General features: G+C 46.8%; 4 protein-coding genes across 4 annotated transcripts; 3 read left to right on the forward strand and 1 right to left on the reverse strand.

Annotated features, from left to right (window-relative positions):
- Window positions 1-739: 739 nt before the first annotated feature.
- NKAP (NFKB activating protein) lies at window positions 740-7,195 on the forward strand. The gene is made up of 9 exons (XM_082488050.1): window positions 740-1,042; window positions 1,388-1,468; window positions 3,936-4,009; window positions 4,232-4,351; window positions 4,815-4,860; window positions 5,276-5,391; window positions 5,551-5,626; window positions 6,115-6,264; window positions 6,900-7,195. The coding sequence occupies exons 1-9, from the start codon at window positions 771-773 to the stop codon at window positions 7,072-7,074; spliced, it is 1,110 nt and encodes a 369-aa protein (XP_082344176.1). The 5' UTR covers window positions 740-770; the 3' UTR covers window positions 7,075-7,195.
- A 6,991-nt stretch (window positions 7,196-14,186) lies between these two features.
- On the reverse strand, window positions 14,187-15,049 carry NDUFA1 (NADH:ubiquinone oxidoreductase subunit A1). Its single transcript, XM_082488221.1, has 3 exons — window positions 14,869-15,049; window positions 14,550-14,639; window positions 14,187-14,283 (listed from the first exon to the last, which is right to left on the reverse strand). Exons 1-3 carry the CDS (start codon window positions 14,968-14,970, stop codon window positions 14,263-14,265), a joined length of 213 nt encoding a protein of 70 aa, XP_082344347.1. The 5' UTR covers window positions 14,971-15,049; the 3' UTR covers window positions 14,187-14,262.
- Window positions 15,050-15,210: 161 nt separating this feature from the next.
- Window positions 15,211-23,207, forward strand: UPF3B (UPF3B regulator of nonsense mediated mRNA decay). Its single transcript, XM_082488115.1, has 10 exons — window positions 15,211-15,403; window positions 15,533-15,639; window positions 15,768-15,874; window positions 17,387-17,485; window positions 17,855-17,965; window positions 18,669-18,712; window positions 19,404-19,592; window positions 20,087-20,238; window positions 20,948-21,260; window positions 22,152-23,207. Exons 1-10 carry the CDS (start codon window positions 15,236-15,238, stop codon window positions 22,296-22,298), a joined length of 1,437 nt encoding a protein of 478 aa, XP_082344241.1. The 5' UTR covers window positions 15,211-15,235; the 3' UTR covers window positions 22,299-23,207.
- A 70-nt stretch (window positions 23,208-23,277) lies between these two features.
- Window positions 23,278-25,652, forward strand: RPL39 (ribosomal protein L39). The gene is made up of 3 exons (XM_082488116.1): window positions 23,278-23,384; window positions 23,647-23,750; window positions 25,312-25,652. Exons 1-3 carry the CDS (start codon window positions 23,382-23,384, stop codon window positions 25,358-25,360), a joined length of 156 nt encoding a protein of 51 aa, XP_082344242.1. The 5' UTR covers window positions 23,278-23,381; the 3' UTR covers window positions 25,361-25,652.
- The last annotated feature ends 347 nt before the right edge of the window (window positions 25,653-25,999 follow it).

Consider the following 25,999-nt stretch of genomic DNA (forward strand, 5'->3'; position numbering starts at 1 on the left):
TTGTTTTGTTTTGTTTTTTTTAAAAAAAGCACCGCTGCAAGGTGCTCAAACCTGGCCCCCTGAAGGGGAAGGGCGCTCACAGGACAGTGAGCGTCTTATCTTAATACATAATTTGTATAATTTTATCCCCAAATCGCTTCTCTTTCGGGTGTTCCTTACCTGCTGCCACCCAGGCCGGCGGCCGGAACCGTGACAGGCCGCTCTGGGAGGTGCCGTATTTCTTAATTTAAAAAAAAAAAAAAATCGGCCGTGACGGTGCCGGGCGGCGCCGAGTCCCGGTGCCCGGGGAAGGGGGAGCCCCGGCGGCCGCAGCCTCGCGGGGTCCGGTGCGTACCGGGGGGGGGGGTCCCCGCCTTCCCCCCGGCGGAGGAGCCGTGAGCTGTCCGCCGGGCAGTGCTGCTCCCGGGCCGCCCTGGACAGCTCCCGGGCCTGCCCCGCCGCCCTCGGGGCGCTGCCCGCTGCCCACCTCCCCCCCGCTCCGCCCCCGCCGCCCCCGCCGCCGCCGCCCGCGCCGCCTTACCTGGCACCGCCGCTGCCCGCGCGTCCATGCTGCCGGGGGGCCGCCCCGGGGCTGGCACAAAGGGAGCCGCCGCCGCCGCCGGGAACGCCGCCGCCGCGGCGCCGTGTTGCCGCACGGGCGGGTGGGGCGGTGCGCCCCGCGGGCGGGCCCACCTCACCCCCGCTTCCGCCCCGCTTCCGCCCCGGCGGGAGGGCGCCGGAAGCCGCGCGCCGCCCGGAAGCGGCTCCTCCGCAGCGGCCGCCCCACCGCCATGGCGCCCGCATCGCGTTCCCGCAGCCCGCCGGCCGCCAGCCCCGAGCGCCGCGGCCGCAGGTCGCGCTCTCGGTCCCGGTCCCGCTCCCGCTCCCGCGAACGCAACGGCCTGAAGCGCCCGAGCCACCGGCGGAGCCGCAGCTGGTCCCGCTCCCGCGAGCGCACTCCCGGCGGGCCGCGCTCCGCCGCGCACCACAGCCACCACCACCACCACGGCAAGGCCTGGCCCGAGTACTACGAGAAGGAGAAGGAGGAGATCCTGCGGCAGAGGCAAGCGCCAGCCCGGGGGTCTCCCTCGGGCCTGTTGTGCCGGTTCTCCCCGCCGCTCGGAGGACTCGGCGCCCCCGGGGCGGGGCGGGCGGCGCGGGCATGGCGGGAGGCTGTTCCTCGCCGGCTGTCAGGGGCGGCCGGGGGGGACGGGACGGGTCTCGGCTGGAAGGGTGCTCGCACCCGTTACCCGCCGGTCCTCGGCAGTTTGCTGCCGGCCTGCCAGGCCGCTGCTTGTTTCTTCTGGTTGTAGCTGCTTCAGGCGACTAGAGATGGTAACGGGCAGCAGCCTGCAGTCGTTTCTGTGCTGTATGTAACACACTTCAGTGAAGGTGTTTTCCATTACAGGAGGCTCAATGAGAGAGAGAGAATTGGAGAACTGGGGGCACCTGAAGTCTGGGGACTGTCACCAAAGGTTCCTGACCCTGAGTAAGGCATATTCATTCTTCTTCCCTTCCATTTTTTATGATATTGATCGTGTGTCAGTTTCATAGAATCATAGAATCATAGGGTTGGAAGGGACCTCTGGAGATCATCTAGTCCAACCCCCCTGCCAGAGCAGGGACACCTTAGAGCAGGTTGCACAGGAACACGTCCAGGCGGGTTTTGAATGTCTCCAGAGATGGAGACTCCACCACCTCCCTGGGCAGCCTGTGCCAGTGCTCTGCCACCCTCAAGGTAAAGAAGTTCCTCCTCATGTTTAGGTGGAACTTCCTATACTCAAGTTTGTGCCCGTTACCTCTTGTCCTGTCACTGGGCACCACCGAAAAGAGACTGGCCCCATCCTCCTGGCACCCACCCTTTAAGTATTTATAAGCATGGATCAGGTCCCCCCTCAACCGTCTTTTTTCCAGACTAAAGAGACCCAATTCCCTCAGTCTTTCTTCATAAGAGAGGTGTTCCAGTCCCTTAATCATCTTGGTAGCCCTATGCTGCACCCTCTCTAGCAGTTCCCTGTCCTTCTTGAGCTGGGGAGCCCAGAACTGGACATAGTACTCCAGGTGCGGCCTCACCAGGGCAGAGTAGAGGGGGAGGATGACCTCCCTTGACCTGCTGCCCACTCTCTTCTTGATGCACCCCAGGATGCCATTGGCCTTCTTGGCCACAAGGGCACATTGCTGGCTCATGGTCATCCTGTTGTCCACCAGGACTCCCAGGTCTCTTTCTACAGAGCTGTACTCCAGCAGGTCAGCCCCCAACCTGTACTGCTGCATGGGGTTATTCCTCCCCAGGTGCAGCACCCTACACTTGCCCTTATTGAATTTCATAAGATTCCTCTCCACCCAGCTCTCCAGCCTGTCCAGGTCTCTCTGTATGGCAGCACAGCCTTCTGGTGTGTCAGCGACCCCTCCCAGCTTTGTATCATCAGCAAATTTGCTGAGGGTGCACTCTATCCCCTCATCCAAGTCGTTGATGAATATATTGAACAGGACTGGACCCAGTACTGACCCCTGGGGACCACCACTCGTCACTGACCTCCAACTAGACTTTGCGCCCCTAACCACAACCCTCTGAGCTCTGTTTTGCAACCAGTTTTCTATCCACCTTACTGTCCATTCATCTAACCCACTCTTCCTAAGCTTCCCTATGAGGATGCTGTGGGAGACCGTGTCGAACGCCTTGCTGAAGTCAAGGTAGACCACATCTACCGCTCTTCCCTCATTTATCCATCCAATCACACCATCATAGAAGGCTATCAGATTAATCAGGCACGATTTCCCCTTGGTGAATCCATGCTGAGTACTTCTGATAGCCTTCTCTTCCTCCACGTGCCTTGAGATGATGCCCAGAACAAGCTGTTCCATCATCTTTCCAGGGATGGAGGTGAGGCTGACCGGCCTGTAGTTCCCCAGGTCCTCCTTCTTGCCCTTTTTGAAGACTGGAATGACATTGACTTTCCTCCAGTCCTCAGGCACCTCACCTGTTCTCCAGGACCTTTCAAAGATGGTGGAGAGTGGCCCAGCAGTGACCTCTGCCAGCTCCCTCAGCACTCTTGGGTGCATCCCATCGGGGCCCATGGACTTGTGAATATCTAATTGACCTAACTGGTCCCTCACTTGATCCTCCTCAACCCAGGGGAAGTCTTCCTCTTTCCCCGTTACTTTCTCCAAGGCCTGGGACTCCTGAGGGCTCAGCCGGGTAGTAAAGACCGATGCAAAGAAGGCATTCAATAACTCCGCCTTCTCCGCATCCTCTGTCACCATGGCTCCTGTCTCATTCAACAGTGGGCCCACAGCTTCTCTGGTCATCCTTTTGCCTCCAATACACTTGAAGAAGCCCTTCCTGTGGAGCTTGACATCTCTTGCCAGGTTTAGTTCCAAGGCGGCCTTGGCTTTCGTTGTTTCATCCCTGCACACTCTGGCAGCATTCTTGTAATCTTCCCAAGGGGTTAGGCCATTCTTCCACTGAGTGTAAACTTCCTTCTTCCACTTGAGCTTGTTCAGAAGCTTCCTGCTCAACCAGGCAGGCCTCCTGCGTCCCTTGGCCGATTTCTTGCTCTTCAGGATGCACCGATCCTGAGCTTGGAGGAAGTGGTCTTTGAATACCAACCAGCTTTCTTGAGCCCCTTTGCCTTCCAGTTTAATTTACAAAAATGTCTTATCCCTACGCCAGTCCCTTTGCCATAATTCATGTTGTGTCAGTTCATTTCTGAATCAACAAGATTATTACATTTTTTTTTCCCAAATAATTCCATCGTACCAATTATGCAAGGCATGATTTAGGTGATCAGGTGGCCTTTGTGTTGTGGTTCTGAAAGCAGTTCCCACACTGTAAATTAGTTTTTTAATCATTTACTCTATGCAAGTGTTGACTCAAAATCTGCAAGCATATGTGTACCTTTGATCTTGAATACTACAAAGTAGATTTTAAATAGCAAACTTTTATTTTTATTCAGTTCCGATGAGCATACACCAGTAGAAGATGAAGAAGCAAAATCTAAGAGTAGTTCTTCAGATTCCAGCTCAGAAGGTATTTTGTTTTGCTTACATAGCTTGTTTTGAAAATGGGAAGCTACCAAAGTCTAGAATCTGCTGTTGTTGCATGCAAGAGGTTCACTGACTTTGATGGGTGGAAATGAGTGTGGTGGGCTCCAGTTTAAAGGAAAACGTTGCTTTGGGAAGAACGGGAAATACATATGGAGCTAGATGATCTTTGTCTGTTCTCTAATGTTATCTTTTAAAAACATTCTAGAGGAAAAAAAGAAAAAGAAGAAGAAAAGAAAGAAGAAAAAACGGAAGGCATCCAAAAGAAAACGCAGAAAGCATTCTGAGGACAGCGACAGCGAGTCGGAGTCTGAGCAGAGCTCCAGTGGTAAGAAAAGAGGGTTTCTGATAACATGTGTGGTGCGAGAGCTCTCCTTCTGCTCCTCTGACCACAACGCGACATTTCTGGCTTTTGTTGCATACTTGCGGTGTTCTGAAATTACAGAGCTTCAGCATCAGTCCAGTGTTCTTTTCTTTTACCATCTTGCTGGGTTTGCAGTGCCTTTTCCTTGAGTGCTTGTGGTCTGGTCTCAGGAAATGGGATTTCTGAAGTTAGCATCCATTGGGCATCTCGTACCAGAGATATGTTCAATACATTCTCATATCAAACCATCCTGAATGTAGCTTTCTCCTAAGACTTTCTCAGTGTTAGTTTGTACCTAAACAAATCACGACTGAAGAGCTGTGTACTAAGGCATTCTGGTGGAGGCAGTTAGCTATTCACAGTGCAGTAAACTGATTAGTTATATCTAATCATCTCTTTTGGATAATATATACTTTCTTTTTTTCAGATGAAGATAAGAAGAAAAGCAAGAAGAAGAAAAAGAAGAGCAGAAAGTAAGTTTCCAGGTTGTTGTGTGTAATTCCACCTGCTTCTGACTAGAGGGCAGCACCGCTTTCTGAGCAGGTGGTGAGGAAGCTGAGCACTCTTCTAATTGGGGCTATAAATGCTGTCGAATAATCTTAATTTGACGGATTTTCTTTAAATCTACAGAACCATACAGCACAGAGGACTCACTGCAAACATAGGGAGCCACTTTCTCGTGCTATGTGATAGGAATAATGCTGTGTATATTGTCTTTGTGTTGCTGTAAGGCATTTTCTATGGAACAACAGTAATCTATATGCAGACAGCCAGTCTTCCCATGGGTGGAAGTTTCCTTGAGAAAGTAGTGACTTGAGTATGATTCCAAGCACTTTCTTTCATCTTAAATTTTGGTAAAAAACATGTCTGTCTTTGACTTCATCACAGGAAGAAGTATAAGAAAAAGAAAAATAAGAAGAGCAGGAAAGAATCTAGTGATTCAAGCAGTGAAGATTCCGATGATGAAGCGTTTCAAGGGGAAGATCTCTGGATTGAGAGATCAAGTAGGTTCACCTGACTTTAAACATAGATTGAAACTCCTTGGTGTCCTTTTCGTGAATTCTTTGTTAGGTGTTGCTGACACCTAACAAAGTGTGTAACTGTTCTGATAACAAAGGACAATGGGCACAATATAAATCTTCTTCATTGTTTGATTGTTGCAGAAAATACAGAAGCTGATAGCTTGATTGGACCAGAGGCTCCCAAAACTCATGCGTCTCAGGATGATAGGCCTTTGAAGTGAGTAGCCAGCTCTAATGGTGCTTTGATCAAATCAAGCCTGAAGGTTACTGTTCAGAAGGGCTGTTGTAGTAATATAGCCTACATCAGAGAGAAATGCTCTGCCAGAAACTCTTGGGCAGAAGTGGTAGTGGTGCTAGCCTGTACCCTGGCTGGAATTCAGGTAGAAAAGTCTGGTTTATGCTTTTTAGCCCTGATTCCTAGAAAATCAATTGTAAGATGTCTTTATACTAATGCTCTGCAGTGTTGTGACTTTATAGTGTTTTCATTACTGTTTAATCGGAATGGATTCAAGTGGTAATTTAAGATGTTGCTAGTGTTAGCCATAAGGAAGACACAGGCCGAGATGTGGGAAAGAATAAGAAAGTGCTTAAAAATGCAGCTGTAGCAAGTAGTGAACAGGGAAGCTGGATGTTTAGCTCAGGCTCTCTCTATTTGAGACTGATTAAAATCAGTGTTTTGGTTTGGTTTTTTTTTTTTTTTTTAAGCTATGGACATGCCCTCTTGCCCGGTGAAGGTGCAGCAATGGCAGAGTACGTAAAAGCAGGAAAACGTATACCCCGGAGAGGTGAAATCGGCTTGACCAGTGAAGAGATCGCATCATTTGAGAGCTCTGGTTACGTCATGAGTGGTAGCAGGTACGGTTTTGGTGATGGTAACTGTTCAGTGAAATTTTCAAGAGCTGCTTCCTCTGTTGGCCGGTTAGAAGACTGCTTCCAAGCTGTAGTTGAAAGAATGGAAGAGAGGGTGCTCTCTATGCTTAACAATAATCTACACTAAACTCCCTATTGCTATAGATAGATGGTAAGTTTTTTAAGGACACTTTCTCCTCAAGAGCAACATTTTTTTCCAGGTAATAGACTTCTAATTATCTTGTATTTCAAATGAGGAGATGCTTGTGCGAGGTGGCTCAAAGGTGTTGTGTTTGGACAGCAGTAGTGATGTGCTGGCTCTTCAGCAGGAGACAAATAAAAGTGTGAGGGATTGGGTGCACTTTTTTCTCTAAGTCCAATGGGAATTTAATTTAAATTCTGGTGAGCCAGCATCTGACACCCTGGGGGTAGGTGGGGCTGAGAGCAGACACCCCCAGAAGTCAGTTCCTTTCTTGGCCACACTCCTTCCTGGGAAGGTTTGTGTGTAGTTTGGATTGTCTAGTGTAGGTATCTTTATTTATAAGCCCCTCAAAATGTTCAGAACAGTTCATGGATGGAAGCTGTGACGGAGCATTACATCCCTCTGCCTGTGCTGATGTACACAATGTTCTCCTCCGCAGACATCGCCGAATGGAAGCTGTGCGTCTGCGTAAAGAGAACCAGATTTACAGCGCAGATGAGAAGAGAGCTCTGGCATCCTTCAACCAGGAAGAGAGGAGGAAACGAGAGAATAAAATCCTTGCAAGCTTTCGAGAGATGGTTTACAGAAAGACTAAGGGCAAAGAGGAAAAATAATTCTATATTTGAACTGTACACCATAGATTCTACCAAGCAGCAGCTCACCCGTTCCAGTCCAAATTTGAAAAAAGCTGCAAGCGCTGCAGTGCCTTTCACCCAACAGGGTCAAGCCTCAGGAGTGGATTACTTGTCTCAAGGAATCAGTTACTTTTGTCAGTATTTCTTGGATGGTTTGTGCACCATCTACAAGGAATCCCTGTAAAGTGAAAGGCTACAAGGCAGGGAAGGCAGGAACAGGCAGGGAAGATTAGAGGCGGCAATGTTCTGTGCTCACTTTGAATCGGACAAGCGGGAGGACTCCATGGGAGGGCTTTGTTACCTGATGCTGCTAAATGTGATTTTCCATTTATTTTTATTAATGAGAGTAGACTGGCCATCAGGAGCAAGCTACTAGTAACAGTAGCAAAAATGAAGGAGTTCCTAAGTTCCTGTTTAAGATCTAAGACTGTCCACCTAGGTATTTTTCATAAGTCTTTTAGATATTTTTTTTTCTCAAAACAATTGAGGTTTGTTTTGTGGTTCAAACTAGACTTGTAAATAGAAATGAGTTTGTAATTTAATACAGCTGGACTTCAGTTACTTCAAAGCAAGCCGATCACAATTGGGGTATAAAGTAACAGTAATAGGAGGGTCTGATCTTCAATCCACCAAAGCCCATGGTGAGCTAAGTTGCTTGCTTCTTTTTCTCCTATGTTATACATAGGTATCAGAGCAGTGGGGTGCAATGATTGGAACCCCTGGATGTAGGCAGATGGTAACAAGGATGTATCTTTCCATTTATTTGATTTTTTTTTTTTTTCTCTATGGAAGGGTTCTAGGTTAAAACCTTATTTTAACTCCTGTGGTATTTTAATTTGGTATGTTTCAGCTGTATTACATGGCTTTCTATAAACTCTGTACTCAGAGGCCTACTCTGGGGAGTGCTTCTGTGGTGGTTGTCCTTGATCCAACTGCACGTTTCCAAACATACCCCTACTTAGCCTTCTTTTTCTCAAATGCTTTTAAAAACAAAGTGTTTTCTAGAGGTTTTTTTTGTTCCCCTAAATCTCTGTGTTGTAGTTTTGGCAGCAGAGATGTCTTGTATATTTGTATAAAGAAAATAAAAGTGCTATAACGTTTACCCTGGAGTTCTGCAGACCTGGTGTTTGCAAACACCAAGTCCAGCCCAGCTGCCTCTTCTCATGTACACTCTGGAACTTGGTACTGCCATACCCACCCATGCCTGCAAGGGACCATCATGTAAAACCAGCTGCCAGGTCAGGACATAGTTGATTTTGCACAGATTTAATGCTTTTTCTGTATCGACAAAGTAGAAATGCTAATAAGGAAAAGCCGTTCCTTCTTCATCGTGTTTATTTGATTCTCTACAAAATACCAACAGAGCATTGCTGACAGTGAATTGTAGCTGTTCATTACAAAGTAAGTCTTTCCATGAGAATTACTTTATTCTCAATGATGTCCTTAAGCCACTTTTCTCTAAACTGACACTGTTCTGGCCTGGGGGACGGAATAAAAAGAAGGTAAATAGTAAGAATAATATTGAACCAAGTTTGGCCAGCTGAGAGCTGGCCTTTATTCACAGGGCAAGCCTATCTGCTGAAAAAAAAGACCGCCACCAAGACCTGTGTAAATGCCAGACAAATTCATTATGGAGAAGGCAGATGCTCGTGGGGTGGCTATCCATGCTTGTGGCAGAGTGAAGCTGATGGTAAGCATGTTCATTTTGTTTCGCAGAGCAAGATTTTGACAGCTTCCTCCACCTCTCTGCTATTATTGCAAACTTATTTACATCAAGCTCCCTGTTTGTTTTTGGCATGGAAGAGCTTGCTAGAACTTCCCAAGTTGTGTCAGTGATGGAAGAGTAATAACATTTACCTGTGAATTAGTCTGCTGGACTCCAGAGTGAAGAATACCTCCACAGGCAAGGTCTGCAAAAGAGGAGACACAGGGCAGAGTTCACATGCAGGACCTCAAAAAGCAGGTATTTAAATTAGATAAGAGGTACTATCTACTTCTTTAGAAATAACCTGTATATTTGTACAACATTTCTGGTATGGATTAGAATAGTTTTGGTTTAAAGCCTCTTATGAGTATTTTCTTGTCAAGACTCAGATTTAAGGCTTGTGCTGGAATATAAGATTTCTGACCAGTGGCTCTGAGCTGTTGTGCTGTTTTTGGCTGGGGTAGAGTTAATTTTCTTCACAGTAGCTAGTACGGGGTGGCTGTTTGGATTTGTGCTGGAAACAGTGTCGATGACACAGAGATGTTTTTGTTATTGCTGAGCAGTGCTCACGCAGAGTCAAGGCCCTTTCCACTCCTCACACCGGGACACCAGTGAGAGCTGGGGGATGCACAAGTTGAGAGGGGACACAGCTGGGACAGCTGATGCCAAACTGACCCAAGGGATATTCCTTACCATATGACATCATGCTCAACAATAAAATTAGGGGGGTTGGCCAGGGGGCTGCTGCTTGTAGACTGGCTGGGCATTGGTTGGTTGGTGGTGAGGAATTGTTTTCATTTGCATCAATTTCTTAGTTTTTAGTTTTCCCTTCCTGGTTATTTTTTCCTTAAAATTTATCGTTGTTATTTCCTTTTTTAAGTTATTGAACTGTTTTTATCTCAACCCACAAGTTTTCTCACTTTCCCACTTCCAATTCTGTCCCTCATCCCACTGGAAGGGGATGCTGGGGGAGTGAGCGAGCAGCTGTGTGTGCTTAGTTGCCCGCTGGGGTTAAACCACAACATCTGCGGACTGCTACCTGGGGATCTGCAGCCACTAAGTAGAAAAGCTAAGATTCAGCATGACTAAGAATAGGTTCTGGAGGCAAAATGTCTACTCAGAGTAATTTATTTCTTTTTTTCTCGAGCTGCAACATATGATTGTACAGGTGACAAACTTCAGGCTGATCTGGAAAGGGGTTCTGACATGGGATGAAAAGCAGCAGGCCAGTCTCCCTCTACCAACCCCTCGGTCTGTAACTTGCCTCCGCTCAGCCCTGCTTACAGCTGCCCAGAGCGATTGCTGTTGCTTGGAAGGGGAAGATGACATGAGTAGGAAAGCAGATGCGGGATCCTGCCAGATTCTCTGTTTGTCATGTTTCTGCCAGTCTTGACAACTGGGGAACAAAACCAGCCTCCCACTCTGTGTTCTGCTCCCCTCGGTGACTGACTGCTAGGTTCCATCACACCATGTTTAAATCTCCCGACGTTGCTGTGGCAGTGCCAAGGTCTCAGCGTCTCTCGCGAGAGCTGCCATTTCCTGGCTGGTCTTTCTGCTGCCCTGCTGTCTCCCTACCTCAGAACCCCCCCTGTACTTTTGTCCCTTGAAGGATTGGTGCATGCCATTTCTCACTACTTACCGCAGGTTTGATTTTGGAGATCTCTATAACGAAGTAGACGCTTGCTGTTGCTCGTGGGATGGGTTTTCTGCGTGTCGGGACGCTCCAGCAAACTCTGTAATGGTACCTCTTGCTGTACATCAGTTCTTCTTCCCGGAGAAATTCTGACCAGTGAAGCCAGCTTCTGTGAACATCCCATGTCTGCTCAACAAACACATCGCACTAAGATTCCCTCTGTCTAGTAGAGATGACTTGAGGGAGGTGCTAAAAAGGAACTGAGGTTCTCTCCTTTAATTTTTCACGCTCCTCAAGGAAGGCATAACCTTTCTGAGTGGATGGAATTGTCACTCACAGAAATGTGTTCTTCGATCTGCTGCCGTCCTCTCTCCACTGTGAAGTTGTTGCCTGTGACCCACTGGATGTTTTTGATGACCCTCTTGCTTTCTAAAATAGATAAAATGTTGATAATTCCCTCTGGGAAGACCCTGACACATATAAATAGAGCAGGCATGCTACCTTTCTCTTCTTTCTCCAGCTCTGGAAGATACTCCTCTGTATCGCTTCTCCCATTTTCCGTGAGAGGTTGAGCTTTTTCCTCACCGGCAGCATTTTCCTCTCCCTTGTCCATTGTCTTTACCTTTACAAAGAGAAATGCACAAATGCACTGAGAGAGAGTTGGTTTTCAGAGCTGCGGGACCTATCTGAGAAACTTCAGGCTGATCTGGAAAGGGGTTCTGAGACTGCATGAAGGGCAGCCGGCCAGTCTCCCTCTACAGACCCCTTGTTCCATAACTCCCCTCTGCTCAGCCCTACTTACAGCTGCCCAGAGCGATTGCTGTTGCTTCAGAACTGCCCTTGTCTTGGGCTGAGGGTGCAGGCGAGTGGCAGCCCAGAGGAGTCTGTTTCCAGACAGGGGTGGCCGGTGCCCAGGGAGCTGTGCCAGGGCCCTGGCAGCGTCTCTGCCTCTGTCCTTTCTTCCCTGGGAGGACAAGATGCAACGAGGAGCTCCCCTGGCCGTGGTACCCAGCAACCCAGGGAGTGTTTGCTCTGTGTTGCCATGGCAAGGTGGCTGCCAGCCAATGGGAACGCTGGGCTCCCAGCATCCCCATCGGCGTTTGGGGGGGGTGGGGGGGGGGGCTGTGGAGGGGGACGTCAGGGCTGCTTTGGACCGGAGGCCCTGGGGAAGTTCCTCCCCAGCAGCCATAGTCTCCCGGAAGCGGAAGATGGGATGAGCAGGAAAGTGGATGTGGAATCCTGCCAGATTCTCTGTTTGTCAAGTTTCCGCCCGTCTCAACAATTTGGGAACTAAACCAGCCTCTGGTCTGTGCTCTGGCAAACACAGCTTCAGCCCGGACGTGGCTCAGAGGTGCTGTAGGCTCTGCACACCAGCGCTTGGGACACAGAGCCCTTCAGAGGGAAAGGATCACGGACGCTACATGAGAGAGGCCAGAGATGTGTTAGAGCGCAGGGTGCCGAATTCCCAGCAACCGCTCTTCCAGGGTGACAGGGGGCTGTTACAAGGATTCAGCTACTAGAGGAGTAAATGAGCAAAGAGTGGGTCCTACTCCTTGTGGTTTGATAGACATGCTTACTGCCTGAAGGTGAAAGGAGGTAGTGAGTGTGATGGGTAGCTGGGTCATGTTTGTACCGGGTGGGAGAATGAATACTGACAGGTAATACCACAGAGCAGGAGAGCACTGTGAAACTTTCCTTTTGCTCATGGGCACACTTTGTTCTGTTTCTTACGGGAGTTCTCGTCATATGGTTTCATCTCCTCAGGAACAAAATTGGGAAGAGCAACTGCAGCAGTGTCTGCTTTGAAAGACAGATGGGAGAAAAGGACCCTGAGGACACTGGCACAGGACTTGTGCCAAGACACAGGGGAGCATCTGAGTGGGAAGTGGTCGACAGGTTGGAAAGTGGCTTAGCAGCTGATGGGAAGGTCTTGTGCTGGAACTGCACTTGGGACACAGACCCCTGAAGAGCTCTGTGTCTGTGACAGATGAGGCCCACTCATTTATTGTCTCATGCAACAAAGGAAGCATCTTCCAGCTGCTGCTCAGGACATGCTGTAAGGTGAGCACAGACCGAGGCATGGTGTCAAACGGAAAAGGCCTCTTCTGAGCCCAAAAATTCTCCGTGGAGGCATGATCACCCAGGCAGGACATTTCTCATGAGAGTTGTTCAAGGCCCCTTGGTATCCAGAAGGATTACAGCAAACCCTGCCCAAAGCAGCCCTGGTTTGCTTTTCAGCACTCTGTAGTTTGGGAGAGATGCTCGAGGCTAGTGTGAGCCCTGGAAACCTGTCTCCTTCTCTGCTTCCTGTCCTGATCTCCACATCTTTTCCCTCTCTTATTTCTTGTCCTCCTGATCTTCTCTCCCTGCTAGTTCTTCTGTCTCTCCAGCCAGCGCCATAGCTGACTAGCTGGTGGTAGGTGCTTTGGGCTGGTATTTCATTGATTCCCAAGTTCTTTTCCGCCCTTCAGAAAACTGGGACCTTGACAAGCTTGCCAAGAACCAAACCCAAGGCCAACCACATCTAGAAAGCACAAGCAGTTGGACAGCTTTGTTTAACCACGTTGTCTCAGAGCCTGGACACAGAGGAGTGTCAAATGTGTCTGTCTCTGCTCAGTGACACAGACAGTGAGTTACAGTTCAGGACTACCGATGGACTAGCAGACACTTTATCCCAACCCAACTGATCAGCAGAGGAATTCAGATGTGAATTTCTGTGTCTAACTTGCTGTTATTCATGCTGATGTACATCCAGAAGAATTCTGTTTACATCAGGGTATTTTCTTTTTCTGCAATATTATTACTTTTTCAGTATGTCTACAAGCAAGTAGAGGGAATTATATTACAAAGACGCGCACAGAGCAGAGACAGACTTGGTTACAGTCAGCAGAAAACAACTCCTAGTGCTGCTGGGCATCCTCAGCTCCCACTGGCTGTGGAACAGTAAAAAGGTATTTTGCTGCCGGCCTGGCTGCTCTTTCAGTAGATTGCCCAGCTAAGTAAGCATAACTTGCCAGTCACAGGGCTGGACATTTCTCTGCTTTATTTTTTTTTATTATTTTTTTTCTATTTATCTCTGCACCTTGTTTGTTCTATGTGGTTATGTGTGGTTGTTCCACAGCCCATGCCTCATGGTGAATCAGTGTTAATGGTAGTGACACAAGGTCTGCACTCTCCCATTTGCCATACTTTAACAAGCAGATGAGTAAGAGTCAAACAGCGGATTTAGGATGTAGCAGAAGCAGGTTTTGGCTGCAAGTTAAAACACGGGACTCATGTTGAATAAGTTTGTGGAGGACTGTCTCCTGTGGGAGGGACCCCATGCTGGAGCAGATGATGAGTGTGAGTAGTCCTCACCCTGAGGAGGAAGGAGCCGCAGAGACAATGTATGATGAACTGACCGCAACTCCCATTCCCCATACCCCTGCACCGCTCGGCGGGGAGAAGGTAGAGAAATTGGGAGTGAAGTGGAGCCTGGGAAGAAGGGAGGAGTGTTTTAAGATTTGGTTTTATTTCTCATTACCCTACTCTGATTCATAAAAAATTAAACATTAAACTAATTTCACTGAGTTGAGTCTGTTTTGCCCATGAGGGTAACTGGTGGGTGATCTCTCCCTGTCCTTATCTCGACCCACGAGCCTTTTGTTATATTTTCTCCCCCTGTCCAGCTGAGAAGGAGAGTGATAGAGCAGCTCTGGTGAGCACCTGGCGTCCAGCCAGGGTCAACCCAGCACAGCAACACAGATACAAGGGTTGAACATGTGAATATCTTTATTAAAGAGTTACATCATTTTACATAGATATGTGGATTCTTCAAAGTGCTGCCACCTCAGTCTATGTTCTCCAGGCCCTGAAAAAGAAAAAGTAACAGCTGTAGCTGCACCATTCTCATCGCTAACCTGCAAGAGGGCATAACTGACAATGAAGTTTTTCAAACTATGCTTTGTAAGTACCCAAGTCCTAACTAAAAAGAACTTAAAATGCACATCCCCACAGCTGATCGAGCTCCCACAGCCCCAAGAGGGGCTGGTGCCCACCTCAGAGGCCGTGGGAGACCTGAGTTCGGGACTCCTGCTCCCCTCCCGGCGGTACCCGCCCGATGCCCCCAGCACCTGCCTTGGAGACGTAGTACTTGTTGACACCCGACACCCGCCGGTCTCGTTCCATCAGGGTCCACTGGTAGGGGTAGCGGGCGATCCGCTTCTCCTGCGGGCACGCACGGCGCTGCCTGTCACGGCCGCGGGGAAAGGGGGTACCGGGGGAAGGGGGATCTCGGAGGGAAGGGGTCCGGTCCCGAGGGAAGGGGGGTCCCGGAGGGAAGGGGTCCCAGGGGGAAGAAGGGGGTAAGGGGAAAGCGGAGCCCCGGGATCCCCGGCCGGGCCGCCGGAGGGGTGGTGGTGGGAGTGGCGGCCCGGTGTCCCCGCCCCGCGCTGACCTTGCCGCCGTTGCACCAGCGGTGCATGTAGACGGTGGAGAGGCCGGGGATGGTGAGGCAGACGGCCATGATGGCCATGCCGGGCAGAATCTCGTACCACATCCCGCCGGTGCCGGTGCCGCTACCGCGTCGCCCTGCCCACACCGCCGGCCCGGCCTGCCTGCGGGCACTCCCGGCCTGCCCCGCGGGGCACGATGCATGCCGGGAGCTGTAGTCCGGACGCGTCCCGGTGCACGCCGGGAGCTGTAGTCCGGGCGGGGAGGCCTGAGCCGAGGGCGCGGCTCGTGGCCCTTTAAGGCGCAGTCGCGCGAGAGGCGCGGCGGCCAATGGGCGGGTGGGGTCGCGCGGAGCTGTCCGGCGGCCCGGCATGAAGGAGGACAAGGAGAACGCCAGGCCCAAGGAGCGGCGCGGGCCTGCCGCCGGGCCGGGGGCCCTCCTGGGGACGGGGACCGCCACCAGCACGGATGGCAGGGCCGGTGGCGCTGAGCTCGATCGCCTGGAGCGGCCCAAGGACAAGAAGGAGACGCTCAGCAAGGTGGGGCCTGCGCGTCGCTCGGTGCGGGGCCGCCGCGCCCGCGGTAACGGGCCTCGCGCGGCGGCCGTTGGGGGCGGCCGTTCGGAGGGAGGGCTGGGGGCCGCCCTAACCGCCGTCGCTGTGCCGCAGGTGGTGATCCGCCGGTTGCCGCCCAGCCTGACGAAGGAGCAGCTGGAGGAGCACCTCCAGCCCCTGCCCGAACACGACTACTTTGAGTTCTTCGCCAACGACTCCAGGTAGGGCCGCCGGGCCCCCGTTTCCCCCCACCCCCGGGGGCTCCCGGCAGCCGCCGCTGCCGCCAGTTGGGCCCCGGGAGGCGCCGACCCCCGGTCAGCCTAGCTCTCTCGGACTTGTCTTTCCACAGCTTGTACCCTCACATGTTCTCAAGAGCCTACATCAACTTTAAAAACCAGGAAGACATAGTCCTCTTCAGGGATCGCTTTGATGGCTATGTTTTTGTCGATCACAAAGGCAAGTGAAAGGTGCTGGGCTGGGTGTTTGCGTCCTTCCTGGTGTGTGTGTGGTGTGCTGGTTGAATTCAGAGGGCTGGGTGCGAGCATCCTAACATGCCGCTTCTGAGTTGTTTGATTTTAGTGCCTTGAACAAATACCATGCAGTATTTCAAAGAACAAAGAAAATGTCTTATGCTTTGTGGAAACTAATCTAAATTGATTTTGTGTATTTCTAAATTGATTTGATACATATAAAACCCAGTTAAGTGTACATCAAGGTAGTAGTTATAGCAATATAATACCAGTTGTTGTGCTACTGAAGGTAATACTTGCATTGTCATACCTGAGTATAAAGTCTGAAAAGTGAAAGCAGGTGGGTGGCGTCGCTGTCCAAACTAAGTGAAGCTGAGGTTAGTGATGCTACCCTCTGCCACTCCCCTCAACTGTTCTGTACACTTGTATCAGTGTGACTTATTTAGTGGTCAGTTTTTAATTGAGATTATTACTTGTTCCAGTTTACAACTGAATGAGTCATCTTGATTCCGTAAAAGGAACAGTTTGTTCTTTCCAGTCTAAATTGTGAAAGTGACTGATCTCTGGAGACATTAATCTGTAGGAAACAAGTATTTTGTTTAATTCATTGGTTAAACATGCAAGTATTTAATTGCCACTTACCTTTTTTTCTAAATACTCATTAGGTATTCAGTACATCTCATGTTTTTAAATTTTGCATTTCAAAATTGCTTACATTGGGAAGCGCTAGGATTTGTTAGTCTGTCATTGGTAGACCTTAAATTTACATATTTAGCAAAAATTTTAACAAGAGTCTTCCTGTTGGCTTCGCTAGGCTAAGGATTTCACCTTGAATTTTGTTTCAAGTACATGTGTTTTACACTTCTTCCAGCCAGGTGTTTTATGTGACACAAAGCTCTGTCCACAAGATTCTTCCTTATTTAGGAGGGTTGCATGACAAGGTTCTAATAACACGTAGATCTTTTAAATAAGCTGGTTTGCAGTGTAACAGCACGCTGTATTTGCCATACACATCAGCAATATTGGATTTATGCAGCCATAAATGTAGCCTTCTTGTCAGAAGATAAAACTTTAAAGCCTGCCTCTAATGTGTTGCATTCTCAATTTTTGCCACAGTTGTATTAACTTAAAATAATCTGTTCTACTTGCACAACAAATGGGTAGTATGTAGGATGAGGATATTACGTGGTGCAGTGTAGCTAAGGTGGCTGAACTGACAGTTATGGTCAGTCTTAAATGTAATATTTCCTTCTCGTCATGAGTGCGAGTTTGTTGGTTTGTTAACATAGAGTGTTGAATTCTGCTGTCTCTAAAATGTTGGGGGTTTTATTAAATGGCTTTCAAAATACAAGATTTCTTTTATCCTGTCCAAGTAGTTTCTTCTAGTATTGCATATTTCTTGTGAGGCTTATCTTCCTGCTTTAGACAGGGACAATATAGTCTCTTTTATGTCTATTTCATCTCTATTTTAATGTATTTTTCCCTCTCCTCTTAACAGGTCAGGAATATGCTGCCATAGTTGAGTTTGCACCTTTCCAAAAAGCTGCAAAAAAGAAGAGTAAGAAAAAGGATGCCAAAACTGGAACTATTGAAGATGGTATAACAGCCTGCTAGTTTGTTTTGCCTGTGTAGGCTTGAAAGTCCTAGCAGTAATTTGGATATGATGTTTTGACTGTGACACTGTACTTTATCAATAGAATGTTTGCTAAATTATATATGAAGCTTATTAGCACTGCTTTGTCAGCTGCCAATCTATTAAATATGATTGTCTTAGACAAACATAATGCAGCAGTTTGTTTGAGAGCTGCCAACTTATGAAAAGGTGACATACAAACAACACAACTTATGTAAATCTAACCCCAACTTCCAGCACTGTGCAATGCAAATTCTTTTCATGCTACAGTATATCTTTTTTTTTTTTCCCCTTTTTTTTTTTTTCTTTTCCCCCCTTTCCCCTCCCCTGTAGATCCAGAGTACAAGAAGTTTTTGGAAAGTTACAGTGCAGATGATGAAAAACTAACCTCCACTCCTGAAACTTTGTTGGAGGAAATAGAAGCAAGAAACAAAGAGCTAATAGGTATGGAAATCTATGTACTACAGTTACGTTTTCTTAGAGCACAAAGAAATACATGTGGTGTAATTTGAAGCTGTGATTTATTAATCTTGAGGAGTCTGAGTTCTTTTGTGTGCTTGCCTGGCATTTGTTAAACCTTTAGGCTAATCTTATTCAGTGTATTTAATTTTGCTCCCATGCTCTAAATTCTTCTCTAGGTTTAAGATTTATATGATAACCTTCCTTCCTGTTTTAAATTGCTAATCAGATGTTTGTTAGCCAGACTAGTCTGTGGAGTGGCTGCATTTCAGTGAGATGCAGTGATGCTTAATGCAAAATGCTGTGAGCGGTGAGGTTCCATGCAGGCACAAGTGAAGAGATACTGTGGTTGGGTAAAATACCACAAAAAGGACCAAAATGCTCTTTTTAAGCATGTTAAAGGTATCTCTTTCAAAGTGAGAGAATCTGGGAAAAGCCTAATGCAGACTGAATATCCCTTTACAGATTGGTGTACTGGATATCATATTAGCGTCCTAAAGAAGTTTATAGAATCCTAATAGTTGCCACTGTTCAGGGATAGAATTGGAATACTTGTTTCACTGCTGTATGCAAGAGGAGATAGGCTGGATAATCCATAAGGCTTCTTCATTTCACATAGGGATTTTTTGTAGGTATTGCAGTATTGGATAAGGTAAATTGTTTACATTTGTTTTTATATGTTCTTTAGCTAAAAAGACTACTCCTTTATTGAACTTCTTGAAAAATAAACAGGTAAGACTTATCTCCAGAATCTTCTTGTTGCTTGCAAGTACAGTTTGCTCATTTAAAGCATGAGTGTGTATATTGCAACATGTATCTTGGTATGTTTCTGTCCTTTCTTTTGAAGAAGCAGCTTTTGACCCAACTTCCTTGTTAACATCTGGTTCACATGTTTTAAGCTACTAGAATGCTGGTCTTTGTAGGAATGGTGGTGCTTCATGTGCATTCTGGTTACAGCTAAACATCTCTGTGGCAGTGCCAAACCAGATCCCGTTTTAATGCTTTCATTTTTAATGCAATTATGGCTGAGGGCCTTGTAGATGATCTTTCTCCTAGCACATAATCTCATTTTAACTTTTAGCAACGGAGAAAATCACAGACGGGGCAGATTCAATGAAAATTAGAATGATAAAGGCTGAAGCTAGTGTTATGTTTTGGTTTTTTTTAAGACAGTAAAAATTAAGGCTTATGAGTGAGGAGGAAAAAATGAAATGCTGCTGTAACATTCAGGTTCACAACAGAACAGCAGAGATGTCAGGACTTTCTTTTTCTTTCTTTCTTTTATAATAGGGACAGTTTTGAGGTGAGTTACTTGCTGATGAAATACTTTACCACTTTGTGGCAGGGTATCTTGGTGGGCTTAAAGGGGGAAGTTTTCTAGTGTGGAAATACACTATTTCTCTTTGCTTTTACGCACACACAGAGACTGAGAGAAGAAAAAAGAGAGGAGAGGAGAAGGAGAGAGTTGGAAAGAAAAAGACAAAGAGAAGAAGAAAGAAGAAAATGGAAAGAGGAGGAGAGAAGGAAGAGAAAAGAAGCAGAAAAACTGAAGAAAGTAGACAGATGCCCAGAAAAAGAAAGAGACAGATCAAAAGACGAACCAAAGATTAAGGTCTAGAACAGTTCTTTATTATAAACTGTTACACTTCTTTTCCCCTATTATTTGTATATCAGTCTCTCAAAATGTGCTTTGAGTATTGTGTGAATAATCACATGAGTGATGTTAGTAAATTACCACTTCTTTTGTAATATTCAATATTAGGCATTGTAAAGGTTTACATGCTGTAATGCTTCATAGTAATATTTAAAGCTTTTGTCATGTGACTGTTGTACATGCTGTGGTAAACAGAATCATGAATTCACTATGGAATGGAGACTATTTTTAAGCTTTCTAAAATGGCCTGGTTTAGGAGAAAAATCCTAGTCTGCTCTGTCAATTATGCTTACTCATACACTCCAGCTTTTAGAAATACTGTGACTTGCAGTAACATTACTTTAATGTTTATTTCTTACTGGACTATGGTTCCTTTGATGCAATTTCGGTGTTGTGCCAGACAATATGTATTAGAGTGAGCTTTTTAGTTGAGACTTCTGTTTTCTTTGTAGCTACTTAAGAAGCCTGAAAAAGATGAAAAAGACTTGGAGAAAAAAGAAAAATCCAAGAAACTGGAAAAAGAGACTCTGAGGGAGGAAAAAAATGCGAGTAGTACATCTGCCAAACGATCTGATGGGGAGACAAAAGAAGAGAAGGCAAAAAAGTATTCTAGTACTTGCTATAAATATATATATGTATATATAACTTGTTTCCTGATTGTACTGAGGCTTAGGCTGCTCTGCCGTGGCCATGTTTTGAAATTCCTTTCAAGTTATTTTCCTGATATAAGGTGTGGGATGTGTTCTCTGTGGCAGTGAACATCCCTGTGATTACAGAAAGCTGTGTGAATTACCTGGCAATTCTTCACTAGTGAACAAATCTTAATATTTTTGCAACTCACTGTAGGAACTCTGCAAAAGAAGCCCAGGTGTAGGTGACCTGCAGCAGGCTGTGAGCACTGTCCTTGCAATGAGACAATTATAACCATGGCAAGAGGAGAGGTGTACTCCAGTTAGTAGTCCCTTTAAGTCTTGTAAAAGGTCAAAGTGGAAAGTGGTGTTCTCAACAGCTTCGTGGTCTGTTCAAGGCTCAGTTCTGCCATGTGAGAAATAGAGATGAGACAGAGAAATTCAGGTGTTTTCCAAAGCCAGAGGAGGCTCGGCCAGCGATCTGAGCAGAAGGCTAGGAAACGCTAGCAGTCAGTGTCATCTCTTGTTATCATGCATGACTCAGGTTATTACAGCTCCCAAAAGCTCCCTAAAACCTACCAGTCTGTCGTCTTCGTATTGCACACTTGCACCACTATTACATTGATCTCCCAGCTCTGTTTGATGAATCTTTTGAGCTTCATTTTCAGTTTTGTTTTCATACAGATCAGAAGATGAGTGTGTAAAGGACTACAGGGACCGAGATAGAGATTTTGAAAGAGACAGAGAATATGAGAGAGCACAGAGGGAGAAACTGAGACGCCAAGAAGAGGAGCGTCGGAGGCAGAAAGAGCGCTTTGAGAAAGAGAAGGTTTTTAGAAGAAAAGAGGAAGAGGTGAAAAAGGAGAGAGACTTACTGAGAGAAAAGGGAAAGAAAAGTGATCTTACAGACTTTACCAGCAGCACGGACAAATCTGAGAAAGTAACCAAAGACGATAAAAAAGAGGATACAATTAAGAGGGATCGTATCAGAAACAAGGTGCTGGATTTCTTTAAATTCATGTGTTGATTCATAGGGACCAGTTTGTGGTTTTTAGGATAAAAGCACTTCAAGGAAAGAACCATGTGGTTTCTCTGTTGGAACTTCTCCCTGTTCTGGTAACAAACTCTGCCATTGCTAGAAAGTTTACCCATTGGTCCACTAAACTTTGCTAAACTGTGATATTTCTTGTCACTTTATAGGAATTAAGCCAAGATATCATGGGCTAAATTGTAAAGACACTGATCCCTTTTCATTTGCTGACTTATGTCATAGGTTATATCTTTAAGGTGTCAGTGGAGCATCAGTAATCTACCTCTATCTCTGCTGATGGTATACATGCCTGAAAATGCATCTCGAAGTGGGAGTGTGATTAAACGTATTCCTCCAAAACAGGGATGAGACTGCTACATGCAGAATATGACAGAAGAGCTGTAGACTCAAGAAATAATGTCTTGAGTTTAGTTTTATGTATTCTGCAGATCTGTTTTTGCAGCATCAGTATGCAAGTTTTCCATGTCACTTAAGGCATTATCAGGTACAAATGAAATTCAAGGTTCTAAAGAAGCTTTGAAGTTGGCCTCTATTCTGAGAGAGGGTGAGCTGAACTCGACTCAAGAGGAAACTCTTTACAAATAACTCAAAGGAAACTCCTTATGAATAACTTCAACTATGCGCAGTGTTCTTTGTGGCTTGAACAGGGGTGTTGCCTTACAACAGAGACAACCTTGATTTGAGACAGTTGAAGTTACATTGTCACCATGGTGGAATAGTTTAACTTAGAACACCTTGGAAGGTTTGCATTTGAGCTATTTCTAATTACACTGATGCCATAATAACCATAATAGCATGGGGCTATGAAAGAGTCTAAATAGTTCTGATTTATTTCAGGATCGTCCGGCAATGCAGCTGTACCAGCCAGGAGCCCGAAGCCGAAGCAGATTGTGTCAGTATGAAGACAGTGCTGCAAAGCCCGCAGATCAGGGAGCAGACAAGAAACAAGAGAGTGAGACCAGTAATATGAAGGAGGAGGAGTGACTAGCATGCAAGCCTTATGTGTTCTGACTGTCTGTGCAGCCAAAGAGCATGTACTACGCAATCCAGAAGTGCCTTCGAAGCGAAGAAGGAACAAAGGAAGAAAAGGGGGCATTGTGCTGTTGGATGTTTCTGGTTAAATCCTCAGTTGTAGATTCGGAATTTGAAATGTGTTCTCATTGTATTTTCAGTTATTTGAGTTTATTTTCCCAGCATCTAACTACAACAGAGAAGAGAATCTTTGCAAAGTAGAAAGACTTTTTGGCCTTAAGTATGATAATGAGTCATGCGGTCAGGAGGAGATGACAGCTGGATCTAGAGCCAGAGCTTTCCTGTGAGGTGACCGGAGCCAGTCTTTGATGCACTTAAGCAGAGCAAGCTTGAAGTTGCCCGGAGTTAACACAGGTGTTGCTGTGTTGTGTGGTGCTCCTGCCTGAGGCAATGGTAGCTAAATCATGTCAGCCTAGCATGGAGACAGGTATGCAGGCTGGGGTTGTTGAGGTGCCGGTGCATGGGAGCACGAAAAGAGAACGTCAGGCCTGTCAGGGAGGGAGAGACCTTCCTCTCCGGTGGTTCTCTGGATAAAGTAACTGAGTTGGAGTGTATGAATAAGCTGGCTTAATATTGGCTACTTCTTGTCAAATTCTCATGTAAAGTCTACCTACATTGAAATGCTTATTTTGAATCAGATGTAGCTGGTTTGAGCATCCTGTTCTTTTCCAGCATTCTCCCTTCTTTAGAGTCTGAAACGTTTCCTAACTCCTGCCCTCTTGGTACTGCTTCGTCTTCCCTCGTAACCCGGAGTATTGTTTTACAGCCCAGAAAGAGACTTCACCAGTAGCAGCTCCTCCTAAGCTAGCGAATTTTAGCCATAGCTCTTTTGTACTGAACCCAATAAACTCGCAGAAACTCGTGTGCCGCCGCCGTCTCCACTGACCTCCGTCTGCGCCGGGGCGGGTCCGCCGGGCCGCCAGGGGGTGCTGTGGCCGCCGAGTCCGCGCCGCCCCCGCCTCTCTGGCCGCTTCCCCCCGCCCCTTCCGCCTCTTCCGCCGCCGCCATCGCCGGGACGCCGGGCATCTCAGCGCCATGGTGAGGCTATCCGCCGCCATCCGCCGCTGTGCCGCGACGCCCCGAGCCTTCTCGCCGCCGCGGGCTGGCTTGGGATCCCCGGCAGGCAGGCCGGGCGGGGCGGGAGGGCCCCGGGTGCAACTTTCCCGTCCCCGGTTCGCCGAGGCCTTGCGGCCCACCGGCCGCCTCACCGCACCGGGCGGTGCTGGTGCCGGTGCCTTGCTCTGCTGAGCTCCCGTGGTGGGGCCGGCCCGGCGGGACTAACAGTTGTTTTCTCTTCCAGTCGTCTCACAAGACGTTCAAGATCAAACGCTTCCTGGCGAAGAAGCAGAAGCAGAACCGGCCTATCCCGCAGTGGATTCGCATGAAAACGGGCAATAAGATCCGGTAAGGAGATCAGCGGCTGTCTTGTGAGGAACTGGGGCCTAACTAAGGCTGCCTGTGCGACACGGACTGGATTCAGAAGCTGATCGCATAAAAGCGGTTATGCTAGCAAAAGTGCAGTTTTGTGGCCGCTAGCACCACACGAGCATGGGAGTGCAGATGCACAACTCCACCGGATACTGTCGGCCCGTTGTGTTTTCCCCAGGCAGCGTGGGGTTTCCATGCCCTTTCCTTCTGTAGCAGTTCAGTTTGTTCCAGTGCTCTGCACGTATCCACAGGTGTTCAGTGATGGCACGTGTGAAGTGGAAGCGTGCACTTTACATGTGGATAATTTATTCCGGAACTTGTAGCCCAATATCCTCTCTGCTTCTGACTTTCCCTTACCAATACCTTTCTTCTCTCTCCTACTTGTCCCTCTAGATTCCTGCATTTTCAAGGAACAATATGTTCCTGAGCATGGGTGTTCTGAGATACAGAAGGTTGTGCATAAGGGAGCAAAGGGCTTGTTGGGTGTATGGGAGCTAAAATTGATAGTATAAGATCCTTGGAACATGACTGCAGAACTAATTTGCGACTGTTCCTGCTTGTTTGCTGACAGTGTATGTTTTCAAGCGTTGTATTTAAAAAAAAATGCAGGAACAGAGTACTGTAGGACACTAGGTAAATGTGAGGCATACAAAGAAAGTAGTGAGGAGAGTGATAATAGCAGTGGCTGCCTCAGGCAGTGAAATGGCACAGAATTGCCAGGCTCTGCTCCTGCTACTTTTCCTCACCTGTTTCTTTCTAGGAAAAATTGGCGTTGTGTGCTCCAAACCATATTTGTCTTCCGGTTACAGACTTACAACGGGGTTCTGTTTTAGCTAAATTGCAGTACTTTGGAATACTTTATCATGGGGCAAAATCATGAATTTTTGTCTTGTGGCACTTCAGTACCTTGGTCATCAGTTTTGTCTAAACTGTGCTAAAGCAGGCTGCAATTACAGTGCTTCATTCTGTGGGAGTACTGCCATTTTCCTGCTGAGAGTAACTCTGTTAACGCTGTCTTTGGTTTCATCTATACAGTGGTGAAACTGTTTGCTCTTAACATGTACAAGTACATACTCATAAATGAATATACTTTCCTGGAAGAGGACCTTTTCCATACACTGCTCTGCTTTCATATTTGGAACAAGAATGATACTTTTTGTCTTAGACCCTGAACTACATTCGAGAGATAGTTTTCATTATCATTGGACAATCAATATACTATTGCAGGTCTTGCCTCCAAAAGAGGAGGTGGGATATTCACACACCACTGCTGATGCATCTCTGTAGGCATCTTTATCTCTTTGAGGTTTAGATTCTGTTGCAGTAATGTGCTAGTTGGTTAGTGACTGAAGAAAGTAAACAGAGATGGAAATTTTAAAAAATAAGTACATGGCTGATTATTGTTGGCAGCTTGCCACTATAGCATGGAAGAAAGATTTCAGTCTTTTACTGTTGAGCTAATTCAAGGTGGTTCCAGTCTGTCTGAATCCTCAAATGCATGTATGCACTTTGCTAATTTACACTGCTCTTGTCTTAGGTACAACTCCAAAAGGAGACACTGGAGAAGGACCAAATTGGGCTTGTAAGAGACTGTCTCCTGGGAACTCTAATAACACTGGTCTTTCTGCGTCAGATCGATACGTCCCGTATGCTGTTCGGCGACCCCCGAGTGATTCCTTCTGTAGTGTTGGACTGCAATCCCCAATGTTTTGGTTGGGGTTTTTTTATAAGCTAGTCTGGGTTATTGATGTTAACTGGGAAAACCTTGAACTAATTTGCATCTGAAACATGAAGACTGTGTTCTATTAGTGTTCTTTCTTTCAGGCATCATCATGAGTATTGACAGTGTACAGGCTTACTAATAAATATGGACCTGAATGACTTGGTTGAAATTATTTCATATATATATATATGGTGCAATAGTAATAGCGAATAAAAACTAACATACTGTGAATATAATCTCACTATGATAAACCTTGTCAGCTCTTTTCAGACAGAGTAGGCTGTGTCTTCCTTTTCACTTGCTGTAAACCTTTGAGAGCAAAAGCGTACTGGTTTGGTTTGGGTTTTTTTGTGGTTTTTTTTTTTGTTTTTTTTTTTTTTAGGAAAAGGGGTAAAAATCAGAACTGATTTTAGAGGAGTTAATTTAAAGAAAACATTCATTAGACAAACTGAAATTGTGTTTTGTTTTTTTTTTTAAAAAGTATTTTAGAAAAAGGCTGACT

This window comes from Vanellus vanellus (assembly GCF_965231255.1).
Source record: "Vanellus vanellus genome assembly, chromosome: 10".
NCBI classification, from domain to species: domain Eukaryota; kingdom Metazoa; phylum Chordata; class Aves; order Charadriiformes; family Charadriidae; genus Vanellus; species Vanellus vanellus.